The sequence below is a fragment of the Vanessa tameamea genome, chromosome 20 (assembly GCF_037043105.1).
Source record: "Vanessa tameamea isolate UH-Manoa-2023 chromosome 20, ilVanTame1 primary haplotype, whole genome shotgun sequence".
NCBI lineage: Eukaryota > Metazoa > Arthropoda > Insecta > Lepidoptera > Nymphalidae > Vanessa > Vanessa tameamea.
The window spans coordinates 3,512,586-3,528,587 of record NC_087328.1 but is presented as its reverse complement, the minus strand read 5'-3'; the positions used below and the strand labels follow the sequence as shown (position 1 = coordinate 3,528,587).

The 16,002-nt window shown below is 30.8% G+C and overlaps 2 protein-coding genes across 16 annotated transcripts in view; both read left to right on the top strand.

Annotated features, from left to right (window-relative positions):
• The window catches only part of LOC113403750 (tight junction protein ZO-3-like), a 109,531-nt gene that overhangs the window by 75,430 nt on the left and 18,099 nt on the right, over positions 1-16,002 (top strand). For 14 of the 15 annotated variants that reach the window (XR_010309485.1, XM_064218101.1, XM_064218100.1 and 11 more), the window contains 4 exons: positions 14,170-14,345; positions 14,606-14,793; positions 14,939-15,208; positions 15,694-15,858. Coding sequence is in view for 14 of the 15 variants with exons in the window: in XM_064218101.1 (XP_064074171.1) it covers positions 14,170-14,345; positions 14,606-14,793; positions 14,939-15,208; positions 15,694-15,858 (799 nt within the window). In the remaining variant the exon portion in view is untranslated. Of the gene's footprint in view, positions 1-5,631; positions 6,159-14,169; positions 14,346-14,605; positions 14,794-14,938; positions 15,209-15,693; positions 15,859-16,002 lie in introns of those variants that run through there. The other variant, XM_064218105.1, reaches the window with a different exon arrangement.
• LOC113403841 (PIN2/TERF1-interacting telomerase inhibitor 1) lies at positions 1,236-2,776 on the top strand. The gene is made up of 2 exons (XM_026644456.2): positions 1,236-1,629; positions 1,974-2,776. The coding sequence occupies exons 1-2, from the start codon at positions 1,350-1,352 to the stop codon at positions 2,759-2,761; spliced, it is 1,068 nt and encodes a 355-aa protein (XP_026500241.2). The 5' UTR covers positions 1,236-1,349; the 3' UTR covers positions 2,762-2,776.

Below are 16,002 nucleotides of genomic sequence, written 5' to 3'. Positions count from 1 at the left end.
ATATTTGAATTCGTGACATAAGTAACACATTCTGCTTTTTTAAATTGACAATTAACAGGTTTACACACAGCCACACATAAAAGAGTGATTAAATTGGGTTTTTGAGTCGTCAAGATATTTTTATTATATCGTATCGTGAGATAGAAGAGTCAAACAGTATTATGTATTAAATTAAACCATAAGAATTAAAAATAAAAAAATTGCATGTTTTTCTTATAGATGTTTTTCTCATATTTAATCTACCATTTTTTCCTGACCGGTAAAAGAACTATTTATTAAAATAAGTTTTTTATTATTTTTGATAAATTATAATGTGATACTTATCAAACTGGGCTAAACTTGAAATTACTTTCGAAACATCAAGTATTTTGTTGGATATTTGTGGAATATATCTACAATATTAGAATAACAGAAAACTAGCTACAAATATATTTTAAATGATAAATATATTAATCATTTAAGTACCTGTTCAAAATGAAAAGATTATCCAAATTTATTTTAAGTAAATCATCTTATGAAAAGCATAGCTTGAGATGGGAACAAAAAAAATTATAGGTGTACTAAATTTATTCATGTTTTGTCATTGTTATTAAATACTTTAGGTGGGCGTAACCAGTCGTGCTTGTTTGACATTTCTCATCGACCAGATATCCCAGTATCGAGTAACAATTAACCACAATAGCACAATTATTAGAACACGTGGATCCTAACCATAATCGCGGTTTTGAAATCACCTTTTATAAATGATTTGACCAAAAAACATAGTTTTAGGTCTTACTTCATGATGACTAATTAATAAATAATGAAGGCAATACTTGATAATGTGGATAAGAATATGGTTAATCATTACAAAAATATTAATAGCAGTTGTTATTATTTATAATAATATATTCAACACCTAAGGCAAAAAAACATTTTATAATAAAATAAAAGAGCTATTTACATTATTCAAATAAGTCGTTCCCTTACAGAGTAACTTATAAATTTATTTATACCTTACCCTTAGTTATAATATAAAATAAAAATTATATAAAACTTGTATTAAATGCAGTTCAATTTCTAGCATATGAAATTACTAACAGCTAGTGAAATGGAACGTAATTTAAAAAAGCCGATTTCAGCCAATCGAATCGAGCGTATATATCGACGTATTCGCCGTCAATCGCTCGAACTTCGGATTTAACTCGAGTTGCGATGACGTATGTAATATGAATCCAAACGTTGTTCACGTTTTGACTTTATCTGTGGCGACTTGAGTCGTGCTCGCTCAAACACCGTCCATTTTGACAAGTGTAACACGTGAAAATGAAATAAGTGAATATAAACTACTGTAACTTATTTATATAAACATGTCGATGTTAGCGGCACCTCGCCGTAAACAGAAAGTGATAAACCTTCGTGCTAAAAACAATGCTTGGAGCAATGATACTAACAAGTTCGGGCAGAAAATGTTGGAAAAAATGGGTTGGAGTGCGGGCAAAGGGTTAGGTGCGAAAGAAAATGGAATGGTTGATCATGTCGTAGCTAAATATAAAAACGATGAACGAGGATTGGGTTTTGAAGATAAGAATGACCAATGGACGAAACATGAGGATGACTTTAATGCCCTGCTTGCGAATCTATCAAATGGTAAGCGTTCTTTTACTATGAATTAGTTCTTGATGTTTATTAAATATTTTTTTCCTTGAACTTTACATCTCACATTATTTTTTTACTCAACACGTGTACATATATTAGATTTCATTATTTATAGATATATGTATGTATTACAGATATAATTATTATTAACAGTAAAGCACAGAGGAAAATATACCTGTCAGCTTCCCATGGAAATTGTCAAATACATAAGGCCTTCCTTAATTATTAATTTAAATGGATCTCTATTTCTACTATCCGATCATTTGTTTTAAATCTATTTCTATAATAACCACAATCATATCATGATGGCTATTACATTTTGTATTTGCTTTCAGCTGAAAGTAATGCCGAGACATTACATAGTGGAGTTTCATTAGAAGACAAATCAAAGAAAAGTAAGGCTCGTATCCACTACCACAAATTTACACGCGGCAAGGACATGTCACGGTACAGTGAAAAAGATTTGGCTAATATATTTGGTAAAAAAAGTTTGAAAGAGAAAGAAGAAGAAAATCTTGTGCAGGATGATGTAAAAACTAGTGAACAAGTATTTACGGAGAAGGGTAACATGGATGATTATTTTAAAACTAAATTAGCCAACTTAAAATCAAAAAGCAAATTGCTCAACTCTAAATATGAATCCAGAAATGAACATGTGGCTGATTATAGTTTCAAAGGTTTTTCTAACGATACTGAAACAGAAAATGAAACCACTAATAGTTCCGCATCCCAAGGATTTTCATTTTATAATATGAAAAATAAAGATAATGTCGAAACTACCTTGTCAGATACAATTATAGATAATAATGAAGAATTAGTAAAAAAAAAGAAAAAGTCAAAGAAAAAAGAACAAACGGAGGTAACAGAAGAACATAGTATTAATGCAGATTTAGAAATAAATAATGAACTGCAGTCTGATACTTTACAAGAAACTAAAGTAAAAAAGGCAAAAAAGAAGAAATATCAAGAAGTAACTGAAGATTCAGTTAAAAGTGAACCAATAAAGAAGAAAAAGAAAAATAAAAATAAACAAAATGATGAAATACATGAACAGATTGTAAAATGTGATGAAGATAAATTACAAAAAAAGAAAAAAAAACGAAAAAATCAAAACAATGAGTAAAAATTATATAAAAAATCGCTTTTTCTTTAATTACCCAATAGTATCATATAATTAATTCGAAATTTTTCAATTTATTTCATATTTTCTATACAAATAAGATATTGTCTTCACAACTATCGAGCGAGTATCCGAACGCTTGGCATTGGCGGCCATCTTGTGTTAATATTACGCAGTTGGTACCTCGCCTTTATATAGAGACGAATGTAAATTATCGGAATAAAATCTTAATAGGAACAAAAATATTATTAAATGATAGGTATTATTAAACATGAATTATTTTTGTGAAAAGTGATTATTTTTTCAATAACGAAAGAACTTATTAATATAACCTGAAAAAATTATACTTACTTTATTCGATGAGGATGAAGTAAATGTGAATCAGTTCTAAATTTGGTGCAGCACTAGTTATTTTTGTTTAGTGTTCGATTTTGATTGTCACTGTCAATTGTCATAAGATACAATTGCACGTGTTTTTATCTTGGTGTATTTTAAAATAAAGTAACTTATTCATTATTTAAACCACTCGCTATAAATGGTAAGAAAATACACAATCTACACTTTTTACGACAAGAATAAAGAATTAAATACAGTGAAGTCTCGCAATGGTAATACAAGTTGATTCAGAAGGGTCGTCCAAGTCCACGGTACAAATGCAGAATAAAGAATCAAAAAAGTACATTGTTGTTAAAAACCACGTGCGAGAAATCCTAGATAAAGGTCTTGAAAGCTCTAGTGAAGAACATAATATTGAAAATGTTGAAAAATTCGAGAAACCGGTTAAAAAACATAAGCGCAAAACACAGCAATCATCGTCTTCTGACGACAAAAATGTAAACATAACTGAAATCTCTAAAAGTGATTTAAAAGAGTTGAAAAGTGTTTACGAAAAATGCAAAACAGTGCTTATGAATATTGAGTCAAAATATGGACATTTATTAAATTTAGACAATAAAACAACTAATGAAGGAAAAAGAAAACATGATACCGATGAGGATGATGAATGTAGTTGTGCATTAAATAGGAAGATAGTTTTTGATGATAACGGCAGAGAACTGTATGATGAAAGCCATAGTTTACAAAATCATATTTGTGTAAAGAGATTAAAAAATCAAATGCGACATTTCCCTGAAATATATCCTAACGTAACAATAGAACATCATAATTGTGATTATGATAATCTACCGGATAGTATTCAAGAACTAACAGAGCTTCTAAAGAATCCTTCAATTATGTCAAGAGATAGAAGAAGTATAATTGAGAAAATTAGACAGTTAAGAGAAGATTACTCAAATATGATTCGGTTTGAAAGAAGTTCACTAATAGAGAAATTGAAAACTAATCCAGAAGATATTATGGATTTTAAAGGCACAAATATTTCATCCCTAACGGGTTATCCAACTAAATAAGACAATAACTCAATTATCTGTTTGTATACAATATGTTTGTTTTAAAAAATAATCTGTTATATCAAATGTACTATCATGTGATATTAGAATTTACAATTTTAAACTGATTGCTGTTGCATTTTACTATGTCTAATACTTTATTGGCAAATACCTGTTTAAATATTTAGTTAGTGATTTTCCATTAACCAATAAAATGTACTTAGCATTTTGTTTTGTTACATATTAAATTATGACATAATTATTTTCTGTATTAATGTGGCTATTTTTTTAAAACAATAGCTTTAAATTACCAACCTCTTCATTACAATAATTTGGAAAAGAAATGACAGACTACCTTTATAATGTCTACTGTACTCAAATAATTAGTACTGTACTTAGTAATTAATAAAAAAAATTTAGCAAATACTGTTTATTTTAAGTATTATTTTGTTGCATATTTTTTTCAAATATATGACTACAATACAATAATTAGTATAAGGTATTCTTACTGAAATGCAAAATTAATTTACCTTTTCTCTTGTTGAATATGTCATACTTATCTGTTATTATGTAAGACTCAAAATACTGTATTTGAAATATTTTTTTAGAAATAAAAGAAAATCTTATTACTTTTGTTATTTTGACTTTCAACCCACCCTATGTTCTTTCTTTTATTAGTAAAATGATTTATACAAAAAAAAAAAATGCTGTCCGCCTTGTAAGTACAGTTGATGACAAGGGTGTTGTGTTTTTTTCATTCGGAATAATAGAGCTAAGCTTTAAAACATAGCATAACAATTAGGACTGAATAATTGATGATTTAAATTTTATTATATATCTTGTGTATTATGTATGTCTAAGTAATATTGGGCTTGATACCAAACGGTTACAAATTCTATACTGGTTTATTTTACTATATAGATGTCTCGAAGCAAATCCTATTAATTCAATATTCGACGGTGACATTGCGTGTCGCATCATAATTTTGACTATCAGCTTGCAATGGCAAGGAAATAATTCCCTTATTGTATAAGGTATTAAGGCCAAAAAGCCGTGTTTATCTGTTAACTAAATATCGCAAGGTATAGAATGTCCATTGTCTGTAAAGTAACCCACCAAAGCCTTTGCGGGCGTGGAAACTATTTACACTGTAATTAAAACCTTATGTATCGGTAATAGGGACTGTTATACGAGTCGTGTAAGCAAATTATTCGTAGCATATAAGATTGCAGGTTGAATAATGATGCCGTACAATGTTTACTGCGTACGCGACAGCTTTGTGAAATAGTTGGAATTTGCTTAAGGCTTTCTAAGTATTCGGTGGCAGGTGGTTCCAATTTGGTTAAATAGCGGTTTTCAACGCGTAAATAGTTTTATTTAATTACATATAAAAATGTATAGTTTTGTTCAATGAAAATATACAAAGAAATTGGAATAAAAAAAGTAAAGGTTTTTTTAAAAAGGTATAAACTACGTAAAAAGAGAATGCAACGCTCTCATTACTGATATGCTACAGAATTTCGTTTCTGCTAATTTGGGGACAAATAAAACGGTGTTAACATCAATGGTGCTTACTATAGTAGCACATGTTTCAACCGACCAAGTTAAATAAACGTGTTTCAGTCGAGAAAATTAATACGATTCATGGTAGTTTGAACTTAGTGATATAATGTTACTGCCTTCGAACTTTAAACAAGCACAAGGTAGTAGGTAGTGTAATCTCATATGGCGCGACGCAGCGTCATCGCTGGACGCCTACGATAGAACCTTCGGCATACCATTATAATATTTAAAAAAGTTGCTATTTAATATTAACCTCTTTTTACGAAGACTATGAAAATAATTCATAAACTTGTAATTACCAACGTTACGCCTATTTTTAATATTGCGATTTAGTGAAAATTCAAGAGAAATCAAGAATTTGTGATGTGATTAGTGAAACTGGCAGTTTTTCGATGAGTAAACTTTATTTTAAGATGAAGTTGGATAATCTTGGATTGGAAAAATTGCAGGTTCGAAATATATTTAATATTTTTTTATTTATTTTAATAGTTGTAGATTCGGACAGATTTTTAAGACAGACTGCTACTTGAGCCGTTATGGTCAGATTAATAAATATAGATTTGTATGTTCGAAATACTTCGCACGATGATGCGAATTACTTTTATTTGTTGTTAATTTGATATTTATTTTGTTGACAAAATAAATCGTAGATTTATATTTGTGTCATACTTGTAACTATATAAAATATATATACAGGGTTATTGGTAATTCGACGTATTCCCGTTAGGAGGTGATAGGGGTGACTATTTGCGATAATTTTAACCCCCATATCCATGATTCAAAAGTGAACCATTTTTGAGTTATCCCGTTTTTTAGATTTTTTCAAAATAAGTCAAAATTGCAACTTATATTTATTAAAAAAAAAAGTTTCGATTAAAATCTACTTTTTTCTTCTGATTTATAAAAACGATTAAACACTGGATATTTTTCAATATTTAAACAATAATTATCGGTCCAAATTTAAAAATGCGAGACGGAAAACGATATTATTTCAATTTTTTTTTTATTTTTTCCATCAAATATGCCTGATAAACAAAAAAAAATCATTATAAAACTTGATCTGCAGATTATTTTAAAAACATAATCGTTTACTTAGGTTTCCGAAAATGTATAAAAACTAGGAATTTATTTCAAAGCAACCGAAATAAAATGATCAGAAAGGACGCTGGTGGAAATTCTTATTCGAACATGACCGAATTCGTACTAAAGGTCGCTCTTTAAAATGCCCACAAAATTGATTTAAAATAATAACCAATGTAAAAAAACTTACTTATTTACTTAACTTACTTACTTAATACAAATTTAAAATAAAATTTCGATACATAAACAGTTCAATAGCTAAGTTACAATTAAGATATTTTGTATTATCATTTTAATCCTGTGCACGTTATTTACGAAGAGGATGTTGAAAGAAGAGTTGCTTTCTGTAGATTCATGCTTAATGAGGATTTAGAAGATGCATCTTTTTTGAAAAAAATCTAAAAAACGCGATAACTCAAAAATGATTCAATTTTGCATCATGCATATGGAGGTTAAAATTATCGCAAATAGTCACCCCTATCATCTAACGGGAATACGTCGAATTACCAAGAACCCTGTATAACTGTGTGTGTGTGTGTTTGTGTAGAAATAGTAATACATCTACAATTACGTTTATAAATAACTACGGAGACTTAATCTAATGTATTAGTTCGTGAAAAGGTAAACTGCTTCTATATATCTCTAACTTCCGGCTAATCAAGTAATATTAACGTAGGTAGATAAGTCAAAACAATGACAAAAACTTGTTTTTATATTTCCTTAAGCCGTTTAATAGTTATCAAATAAAAATAACTATATTATCTTAAGAGCTGAGATTTATTAATGATTTTGTAGTATATAGCGGTCAAATGGAACACCCGATGGTCACATCGCCCATGTGTACTGGCGCTGTAAGAAATATTAATCATTCCTTACATCGGCAATGCGCCAACAACCTTGGAAACTAAGATGTTATGTCAAACAATACTAAGTATAAGATCTATCTGACGTGTGGGTGGTACCTACTCAGACGAGCTTGTTCAAATTCCTGACACCAAATAAAATACTGGTGCTGTATATAGAATAGAAAGATCTCAACCAATGATTGAACCAAAGGGTTGAAATTCGGAAAATCACCTATTTAAGCAAGACTTTAAGTGTACTTAATTTGTTTTTTTAATTACATATTATTTTTGGTGGTAAAGGAGAACATCCTGAGTAAAACTAGCATGTGCTGGATATAATTATATACATGTGTGGCACCAGTGGAACAGGAATAAACTCTACACCTTATTAAGAGATTGGACTTTGCTTAGCAGTGGGTCATTTATGGGTAGATTTTTTTATTTGACTGTATTATCAAGGATATTCTAGGATATCTTCTGTAGACGTGCAGTCTTCAGAATCCATTCCATCCAAACTCGAGTGGCCTGGGAATTTCCTTTGTATTTCCATCAAGTAATTTGCAAAATAACCTTGCCCCAGCTAACCTCATGCCAATAAGGCACAAAGCGTACATAGTAGGTATTCATAATTATTATTATATATTTTAAAATCCGATTTCATCATTCAGTTGTTATATTGATGGCGAATTGTTCTTTTCGCATTTTTCATTTTTACTTGGTTTATAGTTCAGCTTGTTGGCAACATTTGTACACAGTTGTAAGTCTACATAAGAGTTGCCAACTTTAATAATGTATAAAACATTCCCATAAAATATTCGTGTACTTAATTATTAATTTAAAATGTATATACATATTATTAGAGAACGTGGCCCAAAAAGCTCTAGTTCCAATGTATTTATAAAAATATTTTTTTCTGTACATTTACGAACCAAGTGCATTTGTGAAGATGGTTTTTATGTGAATATTCAAAGTAACCAAAGTAGTTTCTGAACAAGGTTTTCGTTGCATAAGTAAATATGATTAAATCTGCGTAGGAGAAGTTATGAGATTCATAATGTATACGTTCGACTTCAATCTTTAAAAAAAATACAGGTAGACTTTGATCTTTTTAAGTAAAAAATACGTTTTTCTTGTTCAATCATAACTCTATTAAGCAGTTTTACAAGCGCCTAGACAATTATTTATAAACAAAATATATCATTTATTTCAAAGTAAGTAATGGAAGATTTTCCTAATTATTAGAAGAAAATATTTCAGGAAAAGTTATATGTAATTCCTACAATAAAGATCAAATAGTCTATACTAAGCATATGGAGAACCAACTGTTAAATATAAACTGTAAATGAAAATTCTAGATGTTTGTTTTTGAAGACGAATACTTGGTGTTAGGGCTTTGTGCAAGCCCTTCTAGGTAGGTATCACCCACTCATCACATATTCTACCGCCAAACAATAATACTTAGTATTATTGTGTTCCGGTTTGAAGGGTTAGTGAGCCAGTGTAGCTACAGACACAAAGGACATAACATCTTAGCTCCCAAGGTTGGTGGTGCATTGGCGATGTAAGGAATATTTAAATATTTCTTGCTGAGCTAATGTCTATGGGCGGTGGTGAGCACATACCATCAGGTGGCCACTTAGCCAGTCCTACCAATACAATAACAAAAATAAACTTGGCACTAATTATGACGTAGATACTGTTAGTATGTCTAGGTATAAATGTGTATTAGAAGATTAAAAATGTTATTTAAAATACCAATCGCAATCTCTTGAACAGCTTTACTATTGATCAATATTTACTTTTATTAGGTAGCTGAGTATACCTGTCTAGATGGTACCCATCTATATATCTATCTATTGATAATTAACAAATCTATATAGGTATTGCATTTTTTGTTATGGTTTGAATGGTGCGCGAGCAAGTTGGTATAATTTAAGGCAGAAGACATCTGCAACAATCAGTGCAGTTAAATTGTAAGAAGTGTATATTTATTTTGTCAGTGTTTATGAATGTCAACCTGAAATGTATTAAAATAAAATACTTCTATACTTCTGTAACTAATCGAATTTCATCGTCACCAAACGATTCCGTGTCCATTCTCAAGCTAATCTAATCTGTCCATGTTGCTATGGCTTCTGCATTTATTACGTTGATGACGATGGGGTTTACGGCCATAATTAATAGACAGTAGGGTAAATAATGCAAGTCTTAACTCGTCAGTTAGTCTTAAATCTTCGTTCGTTCTGTTTTTAATAGTATTATGTACACTTGCTTATTAATTAACGAATATCTATAAAAGTCTCATTGTTATTCGTGTTTGAGAATGAAAAGAATGAAGCTGAGTAGTTTATTTTTTTTTTTAAATATTTTTTTTACACGGTATAGATAAATTCAGCCTTGTCAGTGGGTGGTAAACAAAATTTCCGAAACTTCTTCTCAAAAGGAGGTCTAAGCCGAGAAGACGAAAATTTGCAGGATCTTACTTTACTTTTCCTTAAATACTACATGGATATGTACTAATATAAAGTCGAACAGATATTGAACGCGCTAATGACGGGAAATATCACTCACAGGTTTGAAAATAGAAAATCAATTTGATGTCCCAATTCTTGTGGAAGTTTATTTCCCATTATACTACGGTCCTTAGCGGTAAATCAGAAACGTTTAACGCGACTAAAACCGTTCTAATCGGCTAGTATACTTAGGTAGGATATGTAGATAATATCTAAGTATGAAGGGGTTTTTTAAGCTATAATAAATAATTTATATATCGAAAATTATATCCTTTATTGAAAATTAAGTCTTTACTAAATTGTTATCGATAGTAAATTGCAATTTATATCACTTTACTATTCATACTATATCTGACCATGAGAATAATTTTAGGTCATCAATGCTAGGTGACTGGTTTTAGAAGGTCTACCAAAGAATGTAGGTAAATATTGCTCAACAAGAGGAAATTGTAGAATTAAGAGTAACTTAATATCATGAGATCATGACAGCTTTAATGACAGCATTTGAAAAGTGAATAATTGATTTATTTTATATATGTACGTATTAAGTAAATCTGATATTTATAAGAAATTATATAAAGTAAGTTTCTATTATTAAATATTCCCGTTTCTTCTTGAAGTATTTTTTAACTCAACTAGCAGCTTTTCAACAATGAATACGTGGAATTGATATTTTTGAATCGTTTCGTTGCGTTTCACAGCTTACATTAAAGGACTGGTTCTAAAATTGTTGTTTAATTAAATTAACAATCGGAAGTTTCTAATAACTATTCAATACACAACGTGGGTTTTAAACTCAACGCCCGGAAATCTTAGAAAGGTTCCACAAAGACCTTTCTATATTATAATATCTATTACCGGAAAATAGATAACAATCTCAATTCTAAATGTTAAATCTGTACTTATGTATAAGTTCCTTTGTGTGTATTTTCACTTGCATTAAAAAAACAAATATGAATTGCCCCTTTCTGAATTTTCGAATTTGGATGAAAGTAGATTTAATTTTGCAGAGACGGAGTCACATTTCGTAAACTTATTATTGAATTCTTAAATTAAAGAGCTCTATGTTAAGCATAAAGACAATAGCGTATCTTCCATAACAAGCTAAGTATGAGAGACTTATCAATCGGAGCTCATAACAATGAATTGTGCCAATGAAAATTGACAAGTTTGGAAACAGAGTTAATCTGAATTTGAAAATTTTATACCTATGAAACTAGCTACTAAATTCAAATTCTTACTCCTAATAATGTTTAAGTTAATCCACTGATCAGTCATTCTAATAATAATCATAATAAAATTAATTGGTTTGGTTTGCTCTGCAAATGACCCAATATAATAATTATTATACGTGAGGTATATAGTAACATACAGCTAACAGTTACCAGCGCATTCGACGTGTACAGAATACATCAAACACGCAATGATATGATAAAGAATTGCTCACATTATTGTCTACATATTATGCAAATTAAAATTTAAATATATACCCACAAAAGCACATTAACAAATTGTCGATAGGTTGGATCGAATCGCCGTCTATGTTATTGTTGTTACAAAACTAAAAAAATATAATATTACATAATAAGAAATATTATAATTATGTAAACGTTTATGAGAATTACATAATTGTAAGTTATGTAGTATTATATATTCATCTTAGTTAAATTTGAGGGCTGCGGATAATTTATAAATAACATGTCTCCAAAAATTTGATGCTGTAGATGTTAACCTGATAAACTAACTGTAATTTGAAATCCAACACTGATAAGACTCTAGCTAGCTATAGCGTGTAATTTCTGTTTGATTTTATATTCTCCAGCTTTGAAGCCATATTCAAAGACACATTGTCCTAAAAGAAACGCCTCCGCCATCACCAGTACTGTCTTGCTTTTAGTATCTATTCAAAGTAAATCTTGATTAAAGTTTCATAGTATTAGTCATGTAATACATTCACTAGACACGACAATGGACTGTTGATGTGGAGAATTTTGATGGATTTCTTATCGGTTTAAGTGGAACTATGACTTATCCCTTCGTTATTTGCCGAGGCATTACTATGATATGATCTCGTTCATTCAATCAAAATTAAGATATATATCTAATTCAATAGTTAAATTGTATCTTATTAAATGAAACGATCAATCACTTGGATAAGATTTTTCACTGATTTCGTCAAAAGATATTTCTACAAAGAAGAATCCGTTAAAAACTTACAAGCAAATCTTGTTACTTGGTGGTATTACAGATAATATTGTAAGAACCATTCTGGAATGACCCAAAAAGGTTAAAATATCAGGTGTTAACTAAAATAATATATCGAACTATTTGTTCTACATTGTTCGTGTATATTTACTAATACATTGCATAGTTAGGTGTAATTGGATTTCTAACCAGATTACGAGAGGTTGTGCAATCGATGATATAGCCCGGCTATGATACAAAGGGATTTTTTGTACAATACATAGCGGATGTATAGAGGACGGCTATTTAAGTTGTCCGAAAGATGTGATATCTGATACTAAATTATTATTAACAAAAAACGACACATTTTTCGTACATCTAATTTAGATTCTTTTTTTAAATAGTACGTGCTATATTTTTACGTATATCTTACTATCCGTAATTCGTATTCTTTTGATAAGGAAGAGGAAATCCAATGGTCCTGAATTACACCTCGTACACAATTTTACTACAGGTTAGGTTCAGTTTAGGTTTTCAACATCTCACTAGTTTGATACGAAGTCCATTCTCACACAATAACATTGCTGCACACATAATAAACATTTCAGAATAGTTATAAGTCTTAACGATACAAAAAAAATTGTGGATAGAGCCTTAGGTGGATAGGTACCTATTTACAAATAATTATATATTTAAATATAATTCCTTTTATAATTATATATAATTATATATAATTTTTTATAATTATTTATAATTATATATAATTCCCCGTTTACAAAATTTTTTCATCAACCCGCAACATCCAAACCTCAAATGTAGTCCAGCAGTGAAACATTATACAGGCTGTTACTTAACATTTATTAAAAATACTTACACGAATTTATCTCTAAAGGTATCACAGTTATTCCGCTGTAAGACGAGAAGATAAAATTAAAAATGCATGCGGCCCTTTGTATACACAACTTGTTTCTTTGTTTCTGCAGCTCACTTTGATTCACTGTGAATGTCATTCTCCTCTAGTTCTAATTACAATGTCCTCGAAAACCTTTGACGCGTATGGACGACTTTCTGTAGTGCAATCTGCACCATTACTCCGGGACATTCGCTCTGTTTTAAAAAAATAACAATTCTATTTATAGTTTTTCCCGTTAAAAATATATGACTGTATTGTTATTACATTAAGTGTAGTCTCCTATAACTAAATACTCTGTATGAGTATTTATTATTATAAGGGCAGTATGTAGCCTTGTCATAAACACAACAAGCATCCAGGTGCAAGTAGTATTATAGCAATCACATCTACCCCCAAAAAAGATTTTTAAGAAACCTTTTGGGTCGGCTTATCTACGGCTTTAGATTTAACCATTGTCGACAAGGCGTCCCCAACGTGCGGCGTGGGTTTAGGCCAGTGTGCCAGCATGGGTCTTAATCACACATAGTCTAATCAAAAACATATAGGTGTTCCATAAAGAATTACTACTATTATGAACATTAGTTATACATTTACATATATTTAATATTCGTAACAGTGATTTTAAATCATAGACGCATTAAATATCACACAATTCTGTGCGTAGTATTATTTTGCTAGATAAATACCTAGTAATAAACTAGTAGTAAACACGTAGGTAGAAATATTAAACATAATTAAAGCTTAAACATTTAAATCTCACCTGTTGAGCTGTGAGAATAATTTCGAAACTCATTCGGAGTTGCGAAATTCTTTATAATAATTATAACATTATACAGTTTAAAGTAAAATTTGATGTTGATGTCACATGATTATTTAATAAGGTGGATTATTATCTTCTTTATTAAAGATACAATGTTCTTTCCAGACAGCGGAACGTAACTCCGGTTGGGAAACGCATAGAGTTCGACTTAACAGAGTCCCTGGTTACGGGTTTGGCATCGCCGTCTCTGGGGGCAGAGACAATCCGCACTTCGCGAGCGGTGATCCTTCCATCGCTGTCTCCGATGTCTTGAGAGGGGGTCCAGCGGAAGACAAACTACAGTATGTATTTATTATTATATGTAAAACATTTTTTTTTATAAAAAATAGTAATATTATAATGTAATTATTTATAAGTAATTACTATGTTGTAATTTAGAAGGCTTTTCAAACGGCTCAGATTGTTCAGCTGAGTTAATTGTTTCCGTTTATGACAGTTAAACAGGAAAGTTTACAAAGAAATTTAAATCTAAATAACATGTTTGATCGCAGGTTTATCCCAATATTAATGCCCTTTAACTATGACAAAATTTGTTTTACAGGGTAAATGACAGAATAGTATCTGTCAACGGAGTACCTCTCGAAAACGTAGAATATGCACGAGCTGTCCAGGTACTACGAGAGTCTGGTGCGACGGTATCGCTGGTGGTAAGGAGACGAGCACCGGCACCGCCACCGACAGCACCTACCACCATCAAACTAGCTCTCACGAGAAATGGGAAAAAAGAAGGTTGGTACCAGAAACGTAAATTTTATTTAGGTAAAATAGCTCCGTTTGGTATTTTTTATTCATCTTGAAATATTTTATTAATTATTGAAGCCCTTGATTTACGAATAGAAATATTCGATTAATTAAAACGAATTAATTGTTTCAGATTTTGGAATAGTCCTAGGATGTAAGATCTATGTAAAAGAATTAACGATGCGGGCGAGAGAGCAACTAAACCAAGCCGGACAGGGTCTTTGCGAGGGAGACGTCATATCTCGTATCAATAACACCGCAGTGACGGACGCAATGACCTTGAAAGAAGCCAAGAAACTCGTGGAGTCTTGCAAAGATCGACTTAACTTGGTCATTACAAGAGAACTTATTAGAGAGGAGACAGTCACGAATGGAAATTACCAGAATAATTATAGTAGTTTAGGTATGTGTTTTAAATGCAGAAATGTATTAAGATTCTTATAATATTTTTACGATTGACACTTTAATTAGTGGCCTGAGCCCTGTATTTTACATAATTTACACACATATGTTATTTTACATAGATAGGCGACTTACTCAACGACAAAATGCTATTTAATACTATTGTTACGTAATCGCTTTCCGCTTTTCCTATTCCTAATCGGAGTCGACACAGTCCGTTTCTAGCACTGAAATAGGATTTTTACGAGATTTAACACACCCTATTTGAACATGGCCAAATCACTTGAATCTCAAAATCATTGAAAGATATTTTAAACAAGAAAAACGTTACGTAGGGCACGGCGTAGCTCTTGACTTAATTGCTATTTGTTTTCATAATAACAACTTATAAATTACACTTAGGGAACCTTCATATTATGTGGATAGTTCTTACATCACTCGTGAGTCGAGGTAATCTCCATAATAAAATTGCCCTTACATTTTCAGAAGCGACGCCTCACACGACATATCCAAGCAGTGGGGATACGATGTCCTCTCCGTACTCCAGCAGCGGACAGAATCTGTACGTGGCGGCACCAGTGCGTGGTGCAGACAACCGGCGGGGGCCTCTCGATGAGCAGCCACCGCGACCACCTCCACCGAGAAATGATGGTATGAGCAATGGCAACATTCAGTTAATAAAAATAAAAAGTAATATGTTCTAGGATAGGATGACTGGAAAAGAATAATATACAGTAATAATTGTTACACATGGGAATTAACACATAAATGAATGAGCATAATGAATATTATATG